The 12816-nt window shown below is 36.7% G+C and overlaps 3 protein-coding genes across 4 annotated transcripts; 2 read left to right on the top strand and 1 right to left on the bottom strand.

Annotated features, from left to right (window-relative positions):
* Positions 1 to 1171: 1171 nt before the first annotated feature.
* On the top strand, positions 1172 to 1879 carry LOC18102728 (uncharacterized). Its single transcript, XM_006378659.3, has 3 exons — positions 1172 to 1349; positions 1461 to 1525; positions 1643 to 1879. Exons 1-3 carry the CDS (start codon positions 1247 to 1249, stop codon positions 1733 to 1735), a joined length of 261 nt encoding a protein of 86 aa, XP_006378721.1. The 5' UTR covers positions 1172 to 1246; the 3' UTR covers positions 1736 to 1879.
* Positions 1880 to 3094: 1215 nt separating this feature from the next.
* Positions 3095 to 6079, top strand: LOC7458152 (heat shock 70 kDa protein 4). The gene is made up of 2 exons (XM_002316258.4): positions 3095 to 3499; positions 4097 to 6079. The coding sequence occupies exons 1-2, from the start codon at positions 3286 to 3288 to the stop codon at positions 5827 to 5829; spliced, it is 1947 nt and encodes a 648-aa protein (XP_002316294.1). The 5' UTR covers positions 3095 to 3285; the 3' UTR covers positions 5830 to 6079.
* A 2139-nt stretch (positions 6080 to 8218) lies between these two features.
* On the bottom strand, positions 8219 to 11189 carry LOC18102727 (uncharacterized). 2 transcript variants are annotated; one of them, XM_006378658.3, is made up of 3 exons: positions 11022 to 11189; positions 8723 to 10528; positions 8219 to 8469 (listed from the first exon to the last, which is right to left on the bottom strand). In XM_006378658.3, exon 2 carries the CDS (start codon positions 10212 to 10214, stop codon positions 8760 to 8762), a length of 1455 nt encoding a protein of 484 aa, XP_006378720.1. In that variant the 5' UTR covers positions 10215 to 10528; positions 11022 to 11189; the 3' UTR covers positions 8219 to 8469; positions 8723 to 8759. The 2 variants fall into 2 exon arrangements, with proteins under 2 accessions (XP_006378720.1, XP_006378719.1); XM_006378657.3 differs by having other exon boundaries at positions 8219 to 10528.
* Between the last annotated feature and the right edge of the window lie 1627 nt (positions 11190 to 12816).

Here is a 12816-nt window from a genome sequence, read left to right as displayed (position 1 = left end):
TATTAAAATAATATTTTTTATTTTTTTAAAATTCAATTTTTACATCAGAAAAAACAATACTAATTTTTTTAATTTTACATATATATTTTTTTAATTTTAAACAAATAATACCGACCGTGAAAAACCCCCCAATAAAATCTAAAAAAAAAAGGTGTTTTATCATGGCGCATTCATGAACGAGGAGTGTCAAAAAGTTGGAGTGAGGTCAACCACAAGCACAACAGGAATCCAAAGCAGCCAAACAACTTTTGATCGACAAGCCTAAATGAGAATGTAATCAATGACCTAATAAGACTAAAAAAATGCAGACAAAAAATCTTTATTAATAGTGATCATAACTACATGATTATAACTCGTCTCATTAGCAAGTCAAGCAGGCATGCAGCATCATTATCTTGGATAAGCTCTCCTCTCTTACAAGTGGTGTCCCACTCTAGGCATCTAAAGAATACACCGAATTTTTGCTGTAGAGTGCCGTGGATCTTGAAAGGGCTGCCTAGGCTTTTTGACATTTAGAAAATCACTGCCAATAGAGAGAAGATAGCCCACTGCAAGAGTATCGTAGTGCCTTTTAAATCTTTCATGCGCAGCTGCACAGTTAAAAGGGCTCGTTTCCCACGAAACTGTATTCGCTCTTCTCATCAGCAGCAGGATAGCTTGATTTAGTTAAAAAAATATAAGACAATAATTAGCTCCCGAAAGACACATCATGGACAATATATATTGTTAGTCGAGGAGTCTTGGAAAGAAGCAGCGCTCAGATGCTAAGCTGAGCATACCAGACATTGCGTTTCGCTCCGAGCGTGCTAGTGGAATTTATAAACATATATAAATTGTAAAAAATCTGAGTAGAGAATTAGTATGCATGCAGCATAGCAATTTGGATGGAAAATCCCAACATTTCATACTAGCAGTGCTCTAGCACAGCTGTTGTGACAAGCTTTTGGCTTGGCACTAGGAGGGCAGCAGAATTGATGGCTTTCTTATATGATTTGCGCAATATTAACCATGCAAAAGTCAACGTACAATGACAAGAATCAACATTTCTAGCTTCATTAGCTTGAATCTGTATGGACAGTGGCATAGGATTCCCAGACAACTTTAACTGAACTTCCATAGATTCAAACTGAGCAATGATTAATTATGAAGTGAATCAGTATATAATGTTCTTCATGCTTATTAAGTCCCCACGTCATATCTTCCCTGTTCAGTGTTAACTCAAACCCTGCGTATTCTTGTGCCCAAAATGAAGAGAAAGCAGATTCTAGCATATGCTCTCCTTGCATTCCTCATAGCTTCTGATCAGTGTCATTACTCTGCAGGAATCGTGGTTCAAGCTGCAAAATCAGGCAAGAAACTATACTTCTAAGCTTGATGACACATGAGGTGAAGTAAACTGAATTTTCTTTTAAGAATGGAGTAAGAACAAATGAACTCATTCTTTTTTATTCTTCATGTAGTTGATACCAGGCTAAAAAATGCACAACCAATATTGAGGTCCACCAGATATAAACTAGCTTCTTGGGTGAGTATGGTGCTTGCTTCTACATATATTTCTGGTATCCTCATACAATCTTCTTTATTACACTTTTAATTTCTATGGTAGAAACTGATCACCCCCCTTTCCATTAATTTATTGTAGAAATCCGGAACCAAGTTCAAAGACACTATTCACAAGGCTCCATCAGGCCCCAGCCCGATCGGAAATCGGCACAGATCTTCTATCCATGTCTGAGATTGGAGAGAGAGCCTTTTCTTGCTCAATGTTTTAGACATTTGTAGGTCAAATGTTTTAGACATCAAACATCTCCACTGCAAACTTGCAGAAGAATGTATTTTCTTCCAGAAATTGATAATGATATTGTTAGGTTTTGAGATATGAATAGTTTTCACAACTTAAGCACATTGCACGATCTCTATTTCATTACTGGAAGTCCTGCTGCTCCAGCATCTTGCATATGACGTGCGTTTTTCTTATACCTTGGTAGTTTCATTAACTATCAAGATCGACAACAAATATAAAAAACCTCATTACCAGGCCAGGAGATCATAGAGAATAGCCTGAAAACCTTAACAAAGAGCACGCAGGAAACTAACAGGCTGTTCCACCTCCTGGAAAAGCAAATCATTAATTAAAATGAACATCAAAGGGAAACGGTCAACCTCTTGCACATGAGAATGTTGCCAGCGTATGAATGCGGCCAGTTTTCGTCTCGTAATTGATCGGAATCTTATATTATTTTGAAGGGCGTGTTTACATAAATTGCTGTGAATTACTTTTAATCGATTATAGTAATAAAAAGAATTGCTTCATGTCTGCAACCACAAAAAATTTCAAAACTGTGCCTCTCTCCCAGTCTTGAGAAGAATGTTCTTAAAATAAACGTACGTTAATTTTATTTTAAAAATAATAAATTTTTATATAAAAAACATTTTTACTCCTAAAAAATGCTATCAACTTTTGAATATTCTCGGAAAGAAGACTCACACAAATTTCATATTTATGAACTAAAATTTAAATAGTGATCGTGTATTCTATAAATTCTTTTAATAAAGCAGATTTGGGTTCTAATAACTTTAACTTATTTATTAAATAACAAAGATGTCGGCAGCCAAGAAGTGTTATACAAAATCTTAATTTTTAATTAAAATTAATTTTTTTAATATTTTTGAATAATTCTGATATAAAAAATAAAAAGTAAATTATTTTAATATATTTTTTAAGTAATAATTACTTTGAAAATCAATAGGAGATACTTTGTTGGGTAGCCTTAAATAAATAAAAGAAAAATAAATCTTCGTAATTCGTGGAGATATGTAATAGAGATTGTCCCCATGAGCTTTGGGTTTCTTTTTTTAGGTTTGCTGAAAAATAAACATGAATGGGAGATTCAAGGGGAGCCGGGCCCATCTCAAAATAAAGGAGTGTTGGGCTGCCTCGTTATGGGCCCAATATCGATCGGGCTTTCCAATTAAAAATGAATACAGAATCACGCGGGAAGAAGCTAGATTTGGTTCCCGTGTCTTTGACGCAAGGAAGATAGATAAAATAGAAAAAAAGAAACTTCACGAACCAACGAGAAACTTACCGGCCATTAATATCTTAAATCCAACCACTCATATTTCACTAATCGATTCTTCTCGAAACCCAAAAAAACATGCATAAAAACGGCTCTTTCCACTTCAAATTTCAGCGTCTTTCAGAAATCATCAAGCTTAAAATAATTCTCTGCTCTCGATCTTAGTCTTAGTCTTAACTTTGTAGTTTATTTTGTTAAATCAACAATGGCAGGAAAAGGAGAAGGGCCAGCGATCGGTATCGATCTAGGCACAACATACTCATGCGTCGGCGTATGGCAACATGACAGAGTTGAAATCATAGCTAATGATCAAGGCAACAGAACGACACCGTCTTATGTTGCTTTCACTGATACAGAGCGTTTGATTGGCGATGCTGCTAAAAACCAGGTCGCCATGAACCCCATCAACACCGTCTTTGGTGAGTACATTAATTCAAAACTTCATTTCTTTTCCTTTTTAATGTTGTAGGATCATATATTTGTTTGTTTTTTTAGACTGTTTGAAAAATTGGAATTTGCTTTGAATTTAATTTTTTATTTACATCCCACGGATGAAGCAGTTGCGGCTACAGTATCAGAATTAAAGGCAGAGCTTAATGTGAAATTACTGATTATCTTGGAGTTAAGGTGTAGATTTACAGGTTCTTAGTATCAATCGCTTGATTTGGCGAAGGATTAGGATGGATCACATATGTCCTGTCCTAATTATGTGTGATTAATTACTTTAATATATAGAGAAACACGGTCTTTGGTCAAGCACAAAATTAAATGAAATCTTGTTTGGAAAATTGATATTTGGTTAGGATTTATCCATGGTTTATTGTCTAGGAGAATAAAAACGAAGTGTATTTGATTAGTGTGAACCAGACAGTCACCGGATTGATAATTTTGTGGGGATCAGAATAATAGTGAAGCTAAAACAATTAACAACGCTGCTTGTCATTTCTTATTGTGGTTATGCACTAATTCTACAAGTATGCTGGTCACTGATGGCGTATTTTTTACGTGAATCGCAGATGCAAAGCGTTTGATTGGTAGGAGATTCAGCGATCCTTCAGTTCAGAGTGATATCAAGCTCTGGCCATTCAAGGTCGTTGCTGGTCCTGGTGACAAGCCTATGATTGTGGTTACCTACAAGGGCGAGGAGAAACAATTTTCTGCCGAGGAGATTTCTTCAATGGTTCTCATTAAAATGCGTGAGATTGCTGAAGCTTTCCTTGGCACCTCTGTCAATAATGCGGTAGTTACTGTCCCTGCTTACTTCAATGACTCTCAAAGGCAGGCCACGAAGGATGCTGGTGTCATTGCCGGTCTAAATGTCATGCGTATTATCAACGAACCCACTGCCGCTGCTATCGCTTATGGTCTTGACAAGAAGGCAACGAGTGTTGGCGAGAAGAATGTTCTCATCTTTGATTTGGGTGGTGGTACTTTTGATGTCTCTCTTCTTACCATTGAAGAGGGTATCTTTGAGGTGAAGGCCACTGCTGGAGATACCCACCTTGGAGGTGAGGACTTCGACAACAGAATGGTGAATCACTTTGTTCAGGAGTTTAAGAGGAAACATAAGAAGGATATTAGTGGAAGTCCCAGAGCTCTTAGGAGGTTGAGAACTGCCTGTGAGAGGGCAAAAAGGACTCTGTCATCCACTGCTCAGACCACCATTGAGATTGACTCTCTGTATGAGGGTATTGACTTTTATTCAACCATCACTCGTGCAAGATTTGAGGAGATGAACATGGATCTCTTCAGGAAGTGCATGGAGCCTGTAGAGAAGTGTTTGAGGGATGCTAAGATGGACAAGAGCACTGTCCATGACGTTGTCCTTGTTGGTGGTTCTACTAGAATCCCCAAGGTGCAGCAGCTGTTGCAGGACTTTTTCAATGGGAAGGAGCTTTGCAAGAGCATTAACCCTGATGAGGCTGTTGCTTATGGTGCTGCTGTCCAGGCTGCAATCTTGAGTGGTGAGGGCAATGAGAGGGTACAAGATTTGCTACTTTTGGATGTCACTCCTCTTTCTCTGGGATTGGAAACAGCTGGAGGTGTCATGACTGTTTTAATTCCAAGAAACACCACCATCCCCACAAAGAAGGAGCAGGTGTTCTCCACCTATTCAGACAACCAACCTGGTGTCTTGATCCAAGTTTTTGAGGGTGAGAGAGCAAGAACAAAGGACAATAATTTACTGGGAAAATTTGAGCTATCTGGCATTCCTCCAGCACCAAGGGGTGTTCCTCAAATCACTGTGTGCTTTGATATTGATGCCAATGGTATATTGAACGTCTCTGCTGAGGACAAGACTACTGGCCAGAAGAACAAGATCACAATCACTAATGATAAGGGAAGGCTGTCAAAGGAGGAGATTGAGAAAATGGTACAGGAAGCTGAGAAGTACAAGTCTGAGGACGAGGAACACAAGAAGAAGGTTGAAGCTAAAAATGCCTTGGAAAATTATGCCTATAACATGAGAAACACCGTGAAGGATGAGAAGATTGGATCCCAACTTAGCCCAGCTGATAAGAAGAAAATCGAGGATGCAATTGATCAGGCCATTCAGTGGTTGGACAGCAACCAGCTTGCGGAGGTTGATGAATTCGAGGACAAGATGAAAGAGCTGGAGAGCATTTGCAATCCTATAATTGCCAAGATGTATCAAGGCGCTGGTCCTGACATGGGTGGCAGCATGGATGAAGATATTCCATCGACTGGCGGCAGTGGTGCTGGCCCTAAGATTGAAGAAGTCGATTGATTGAAATTCTCCTCGAACATTTTCTACTAGGGTTTCATGTTAGTTGCCTTTACTGGCTTTTGTTATGGTTAATTTGGGCTTGATTTTGTTTTCTACCCCTGTTTGTCCGCTTGCCGAGTGGTAGTGGCTCTCTTGTGAAGAAACCCAGCTTATTTTCCCGTTTTAATTTAAATGTATTTTCTTTGTTTTTTTCTCTCTACCTTCATCTAATATTTGAGTTGATAGTATTGGGAATCCACTTGGGGAATTATTTCTTTGTATTCTCTATTCATTTGTTTTACATGACGAGGTAGCAGAAGCTTATAGCCTCTCATTTGCGCGTAGATGGTCCTAAAATTGAGATATTAAGCTGTTTTGATAAAGAAATTTTTGTTCCATTAAAAAAGACATGTCAATCTTGTTCAATTCTATACAGAAGAAAAAAATTAAAGAAAAATTAACGATCTAAATTTTTGTTATTATCCTATCAATCTGATTGAGAAGTGGTGATTGAATTAGGAATTCACTAGAGATAAGTTTGTGTCTCTTGTCAACGGTAAAGAGAATCAACACAAGTTTTTAAAGGTCAATACAAGAATAAAAATAATTATTATTATTATAGTTTTAAAATACGACTCGGGGGTCCACCCGAGGCAATGCCCAGATTAAGGCCGAGAGGGTCAACCCAAGTTGATCCAGGTCAAAATAAAGATAAAAATAGTTATTATCATAGTTTTAAAACCTGGTTAGAGGATCGACCCGAGACAAGGGTCGGGGAAGATCAACTTGAGTTGAACCATTTTTTAAAAAAGAACCAAAGCAAACTGTTTTAACCAAAAAATATCAACATATTTTTTATCTGTGTTTTGTCTTGGGTTTTCAAACGGGTCAGGTTTGGTTAATCTTTCCTCTATTTTTGTTTAAACCTAGACCGATCCAGGTTCTAGGTCTGTCGGATCCCGAGTTGACCCGAGAGGTCAATCTAGATTTTATAATTAGGGTTATTATAATATTTATAATTTCAACACTAAATATAAAGTAAGGTGAAAAAATAATATCTAATTATTTTATAAATAAATATAGGTTTCACAGTAATACATATTAAGAGTAAAATAGACTTTCAATATTTTACCCTAACCTTATATTTGAGTATCTATTTTTAGGTTTTGATTTATAAAACAATATATACTATAATCTACAATTCAAACATTAAATAGACAAAATATTATTGTCATTGTATTATATTATTCTATCTAGTCCAATATCTACAAAATACAAAACAAAACAAATTGTCCAATACAATGCACATCAAACACAAAACATGCAAAATTCAGTCTACCAAACACTCCTTAAATACAACGAGGATCGTCTCTTCTCTTAAAAACTGGGAAACAATTCTGTTTTAGATTCATTATTTACTGTTTCTTGAGCCCTATAATTCCATCTGGGCAAGCATCTAATCAAAAGCCCTAAAAAATTCTAGCCACCAGCAATGCCACCCTCCAATTCAACCTCATAAGCTATCCACGGTTAGTGGTTCTGCGGCTTCTGCCTCCTTCGACAATTTCAACCTTCATATAGGCTATAATCAGTTAGTGGTCAACGTATCAAATGTAACTTCCATCCGACAAGTGCTTCTTGTTGTTATGATCACTGGCAACTGCCTCCACGTGTTACCCTTCTTGGAGTTTGGCAAGAGTCACAGTTATACACGTGGAGATTGTCGGCAAGAATAATTGACTTGGGCAGTTAATTGAGTTTATTAATATCCAAGATCGATGCACCCATGATCTTAGCAGAGTTCAACGAACATAAACCTGATGAATCAGAAATCATGGTGATGGCCTCCAATAATATTGGGATATTCTCCCAGGAAATGAACACGTGAACAGGTCGGTGACAAGGAAAATCTGAATACAAAGGAACAGCGACTAGTGAACAAGAAATTCGAGACCAGCAGTCATCAACGAGAGTTAAATCGATACATGACCTGCACATAGCCAGCACAACACACGAGTTCCCACTGTCCTAGTGGCAAAGAAATGGAGCACTTTGCGACATGAAAACTGCTAGTAACCAGAATAACCAGGCTGTATAATCTGAGTACGCCTCGTCTTAAGAACAAGCTACGACTAACCATTACTTCATGCAGCCCGTGAAAAGACAATGATAACTGCACCCATTCGCCTTTATTATGACCGGGAGCCGCTAGGGACCCTTTTGCAGTAAGTTGAGAGTTCCGGTTCCATGGGGATTCAACTTGCGTATCACCCCCAGATCAAAAGGAAGAAGGAAACTTAGGCCATACAACCTAACTACTCGCAAAAAAAAAAATATACTCTGCTGACCATATCATTGCAGCCGGGCTCTAACATGAACAGAAATTTAATCCAGCTTTGAACAGAAAACAGATAGTAAATGCCTTCATTATTCTCATTATCTAAAACAAATATTCAAACAGCTATACAATCAGTAGAAGATAGCACTGACAGGAGTATTCTCGCTACCTAACAACCTCTATTTAATCCATACTACATTTGCAAGCAGCAGCAAGCATACTCCATAAACAATTTATAAGGTCACACAAGTAGCACAACACAGAAATGGATGCAAACATGAGGTTACAAGTCCATGCTCATCCCTTGAAACACGTCCAAGGAGCTGAAAGTTTAAAAAAAGCAAAGCGGTCATTAGTGCATTCCGAAGTCAAATGAGCAATTAGAGTTCTTCCCTTGGGGAATAAGAATAATTTACTTGGTAAAGCCACCCAGTTTAAACATGAATCGCAAATATAAACCTATAAAAGAAAAGACATGAAGTTTCATCTAGCAAAAGGGAAAATATCATTTCATAGATTGCTTCATGGAATGAGGTTAGTAAACAATGAAGCACCAAACACTCTAGCCATCCTTACATCTTCAAACCAATGCCTGTTTCAGGTTGACAAATGCTCATTCACTCCAAGGAGGGGGCCGGAGGCATACACGAACTTCATGTTCTTCTGGTCCTACACGATGCTTGGGCACAATAATTTCAAGCACTGTTCCTGTCTCATCGCGGTATGCTTCCAGCTTTGCATCTTCGGGAATCAGGTTTGGGAGGGGAATTTCCCTAATGAATTCCCCTGGAGGGCAGTGCTCTGGTGTTGGATCTGTTAGCTTAAATGTCCTATCATGCCGCTTAATAAATGGCATGCAAGCTGTACTTGTACAAGATATCTTAACAATACCGTGCAATTTAGTATTCCTCCAAGTAACTTTGACCCTTTGAAGATCTGCAAAGGGCAAGCTGACAATGACTAAAAAGGCTTTATCATCCTCATATATTGTTTTCGCTGCTGTAACAGGCCCATTTACATTCTTCATTACCCCACTGAACTCGTTTAACCACGTTGGCTCAACCGGATGGGTATTCATATCAACAGAATGCAAAAATTCATCATCATTGCAATGCTTCCGCTTGTTGCTAATAGGAGACAAGTCAAGGCCTTCACCATTGCTGTGGTCCGAGGACTGGGTAGACAGATTCAGACCCGTACCATTAAGCAACTTTCTTGGGTGGGCATTTCCATTACTCTTTAGTGCAGCAGGGGTGCGCTCAAGCTCAAATTCTGTGCTTGGAAGGTTCCTCCATGAACCAAAATCACTTGCCTCAGAAGGAACGGAGAAATTGATGTCTCGGCCTGTAAGCTCCACCCACCTCTTCCGCTCTTCATCATCAAGATTAACGAGATTAGGTGATCGAACAACTTCAATACCATGAACGCACTGAGGATTGGAGAGACCCCTGTAATGCTTCCTCTGCATCCTATGAGACCGGACAAAGCCCCTGTCAACACTGAATGGAAATGGGGGCTCCCCTTGGCGAGAATGCCCATTCATGTAGCTCCTCAGTTGCATTTTACCCAGGGCATTTTCAGGCCTTTCCTTGAACACCCACATGTACATGTTCTCCATGTCATGCTGAACCAAAAAAGCATCAAGCTGCAAATCAGATTTCTCAAACCCAGAAACACCCTTACTATCCCTATTTATTTTGGATTTCGACTTCTCATTCAAAACAGGCTTGAAATAGAAGCTAAAGAAGAACCAGGCACCCCAAATGCTATCCAGGCGTTTTGCACATTTCTTCGCAATTTTTGGAATAGTGACAATTGTCTCAGTCTCATAGATCTGAGGCCCAAGACCTACATCCAGGATGTCACACGGATCGTTCCAAGTAAGGGGAGGAGGTGGACTAGGCTCAGATGACAATGGGAGATTGATATCAGGAGGCCGTGAAAGAATGATTGACCGGTTCATCTCCCTCTCCAACTCATCATGTGCAAGAGAACCTGAATCCATCGAAAGAAGTGTAGATGGGTGGTAATTTTCCATCGATAAAGTCGTTAGAAGAGCTTCCCCCATCACTGTTTTTCTTGCTTCTGGGCTTGTGATTTGCAATCCCGGCACCACAACTACTAAAGGCTGATGACTAACATCTTTATTGGACACGCGAATAAAAACCAAAAACAAAAAATATAGATATATATATATATATATATATATCTATATATTTACAGACCTTCGCACCCTCAATCAACAAAACCAAACAAGCAGCTCATAAACATCTTCATGATTTCAAATCCCCACCAATTCCCCCAACAACAATTCGCAGAGTTTCATCTAAGAATCAGCAAAACAGCAAATTTTAATATCGGTGTCATTAGCTCATCGGCAACCTGGAAAAATCAAAACAAAAAAAAAATTAACCCAAAAAAAACTCAAAACCCTTTTCCACTTCTAACTACTAATAGTCTAATACACTCTTTACACTTTTTTTTAAAAAAAAAAAAAAACCCACTACCTGGATGCCAAGAAAACAAAGAAAATAATAGCTTCTAAGAGAAATCTCTTATTTTCAAACAAGAAATGAAGAAACATAAAGTGAAAACTTCAGATTTAAAAGAAAACCCAGATGAAAAAAACCCTCTAAAATCGATACTCTAAATTCTATTCAAACTTATTAAGAACCAAAAAGTGAAAAACAATCCAAAACGAGTAACGACTCGTTAAGCCCTAGAATCTAATACAAATTCTCTGATAATAGTAAGAAAATAAAGTTACAGATTGAAAGCAATCAAATTCACCAAAAATAGAACCCCATAATCCCAAAAAGAAGAAAAAAAAATATTTAGAATTAAAAAGACAAAATCAAGGAGATTCGAAAATTACCTAAAAAGAGAGGCTTCAAAATCCACCCGAAACGGAGACTTTCGCACTCGATCCCTATTCTTAGAGAGAGAGAAGGAGAGTGTGGAGATAGTAACGGAGTGTGTTTTAAAGAGACGGAGTGAATTAGGAAAGACCTGCACCAGTTAACCCTACCGTTTGGATAATGGTTGACGTTAAGTAACGGTGATAAGAGCAATTGGAGGGGTCAAAATTGGCGTCTTGTGTGTTAAAAGCTGTTAGAAAAAAAAAGGGCAAAAAGATAAAAACGGAGAGACAACATGGGGTGATAGTACATTTTTTGTATTCCTTTTGTATTTACTACAACTTTAGATTACTTTTGTTATTGAGATAAAAATTAATTAATTATAGGAAAAAAAATCATTTTATTAGTTAATTTTTTCATACTAAATTCCATACATAATTATATAATTTTAATTTTATATAAACTAAAATAATCTATTTATTTTATTTATTTTACGTATAAAAATTTATTTCATAACAATTTTAATTAAAAATATATTTTATAAAAACTGTAACTATAAAAACAATAATAATGCCGAACACACGCCCAGCACATGCTAAGTAAGCTACCTACCATTAAAGTGCAAAAAAAACTCCCCCTCGAGAGGATAAGAGTGCAGTTCCCATTTTCTTTTCTTTTTTAATTAAGTTTTTCACGTTGAGTGCTGCCCTTTTTTCTTTTGCTTGCATGTGCGTTCCTGGAAGTTACGACTTTTTTCAAAGCTAGACATGGAGCTGGATTTGATTTATAATCAGAGTTGGAATTAGGATTTGTTTTTTAATTTCTTAATACGGTCCCTTATTTAACTTGAATAAAAGTTCAGATTATCATGATTTATTATTTTTATTCAAAAGAATATTATTTTAGATTTTTTTATATAAAAAAAAACAAGGTCTTTAGTTGTGGTCAACCTAGCTAGCTTAATTTAATTTGTTCAAGTTAATATCAAAATCAATTTACTCAATCCATTGATCAAATTTAAAAGCTATGATAGTTAAAAGCTAACCTTGAGTAATGTAGCTCAACTAATCTTGTCCTTTACTGGATCGAGTCTTACAAACATCAGGGCTACAGAAGGTTTATATGGTCGTTAATTTCAGGACCTGTGAGATTAGTCGAGGTGAGCGCAAGTTAATTCAGATATCTACTTTAAAAAAAATTTAAAAGCTATGAAAAATTTTGTATCTTTATTGCATATAAGACGAAAGAATATGGTATTTGTATTTAAATTTTAAATTTTATTTATGGATATTTTAGTTTTGGAATCTAGCTATTGTTTTATTTGGGTTTGGTTTTATTTTTTAAAACATGGGAGAAAAAACACGCAATTTGTCACGATGTGAAATGTTTCAGGTGGATGCAAATGAAGATCATTCTACGACTATAAGTGCTTCTTTTTATTATTTCGATATTGCAACATCGCTCTCCTTTTCATGACTTATGCTTGATTTTGTCAAAACTTTAATGAATTTAATCATGGTCTAATTTGGTTAATCATTTGGTCAATCAAAAATTTCTTTTTGAGACAAATATATTTGAAATGTAATTTCATATGTAATTTTTTTTTAATATTCCATAAACTAATCGGGCTATATGTGTATTTATTCATTAATAAAACAAAATAAAATCCTTGATTATAAAAATATCTTGGGCTAAATGCTCATATGACATTACTGTAGTTTGTACTTTTAAAAATGTTTTTTTTACTTGAAAAAATACTAAATTCATATGACATTATAGTAGTTTGTACTTACTTCAAAAAAACTAAATTAA

Source organism: Populus trichocarpa, chromosome 10 (genome assembly GCF_000002775.5).
Source record: "Populus trichocarpa isolate Nisqually-1 chromosome 10, P.trichocarpa_v4.1, whole genome shotgun sequence".
Taxonomy (NCBI): Eukaryota; Viridiplantae; Streptophyta; class Magnoliopsida; order Malpighiales; family Salicaceae; genus Populus; species Populus trichocarpa.
The sequence above is the reverse complement of the archived record's forward strand: the minus strand, read 5'-3'. Positions and strand labels throughout refer to the sequence as shown.

Excerpts from the sequence above, each read along its gene's own strand:
- LOC18102728 (XM_006378659.3), top strand. The coding sequence starts at position 1,247 with ATGAAGAGAAAGCAGATTCTAGCATATGCTCTCCTTGCATTCCTCATA. Across the intron at positions 1,350-1,460 it reads GGTTCAAGCTGCAAAATCAG|TTGATACCAGGCTAAAAAAT; the intron begins GCAAGAAACTAT and ends TTCTTCATGTAG. Across the intron at positions 1,526-1,642 it reads GATATAAACTAGCTTCTTGG|AAATCCGGAACCAAGTTCAA; the intron begins GTGAGTATGGTG and ends AATTTATTGTAG.
- LOC7458152 (XM_002316258.4), top strand. The coding sequence starts at position 3,286 with ATGGCAGGAAAAGGAGAAGGGCCAGCGATCGGTATCGATCTAGGCACA. Across the intron at positions 3,500-4,096 it reads CCCCATCAACACCGTCTTTG|ATGCAAAGCGTTTGATTGGT; the intron begins GTGAGTACATTA and ends CGTGAATCGCAG.
- LOC18102727 (XM_006378657.3), bottom strand. The coding sequence starts at position 10,214 with ATGGGGGAAGCTCTTCTAACGACTTTATCGATGGAAAATTACCACCCA.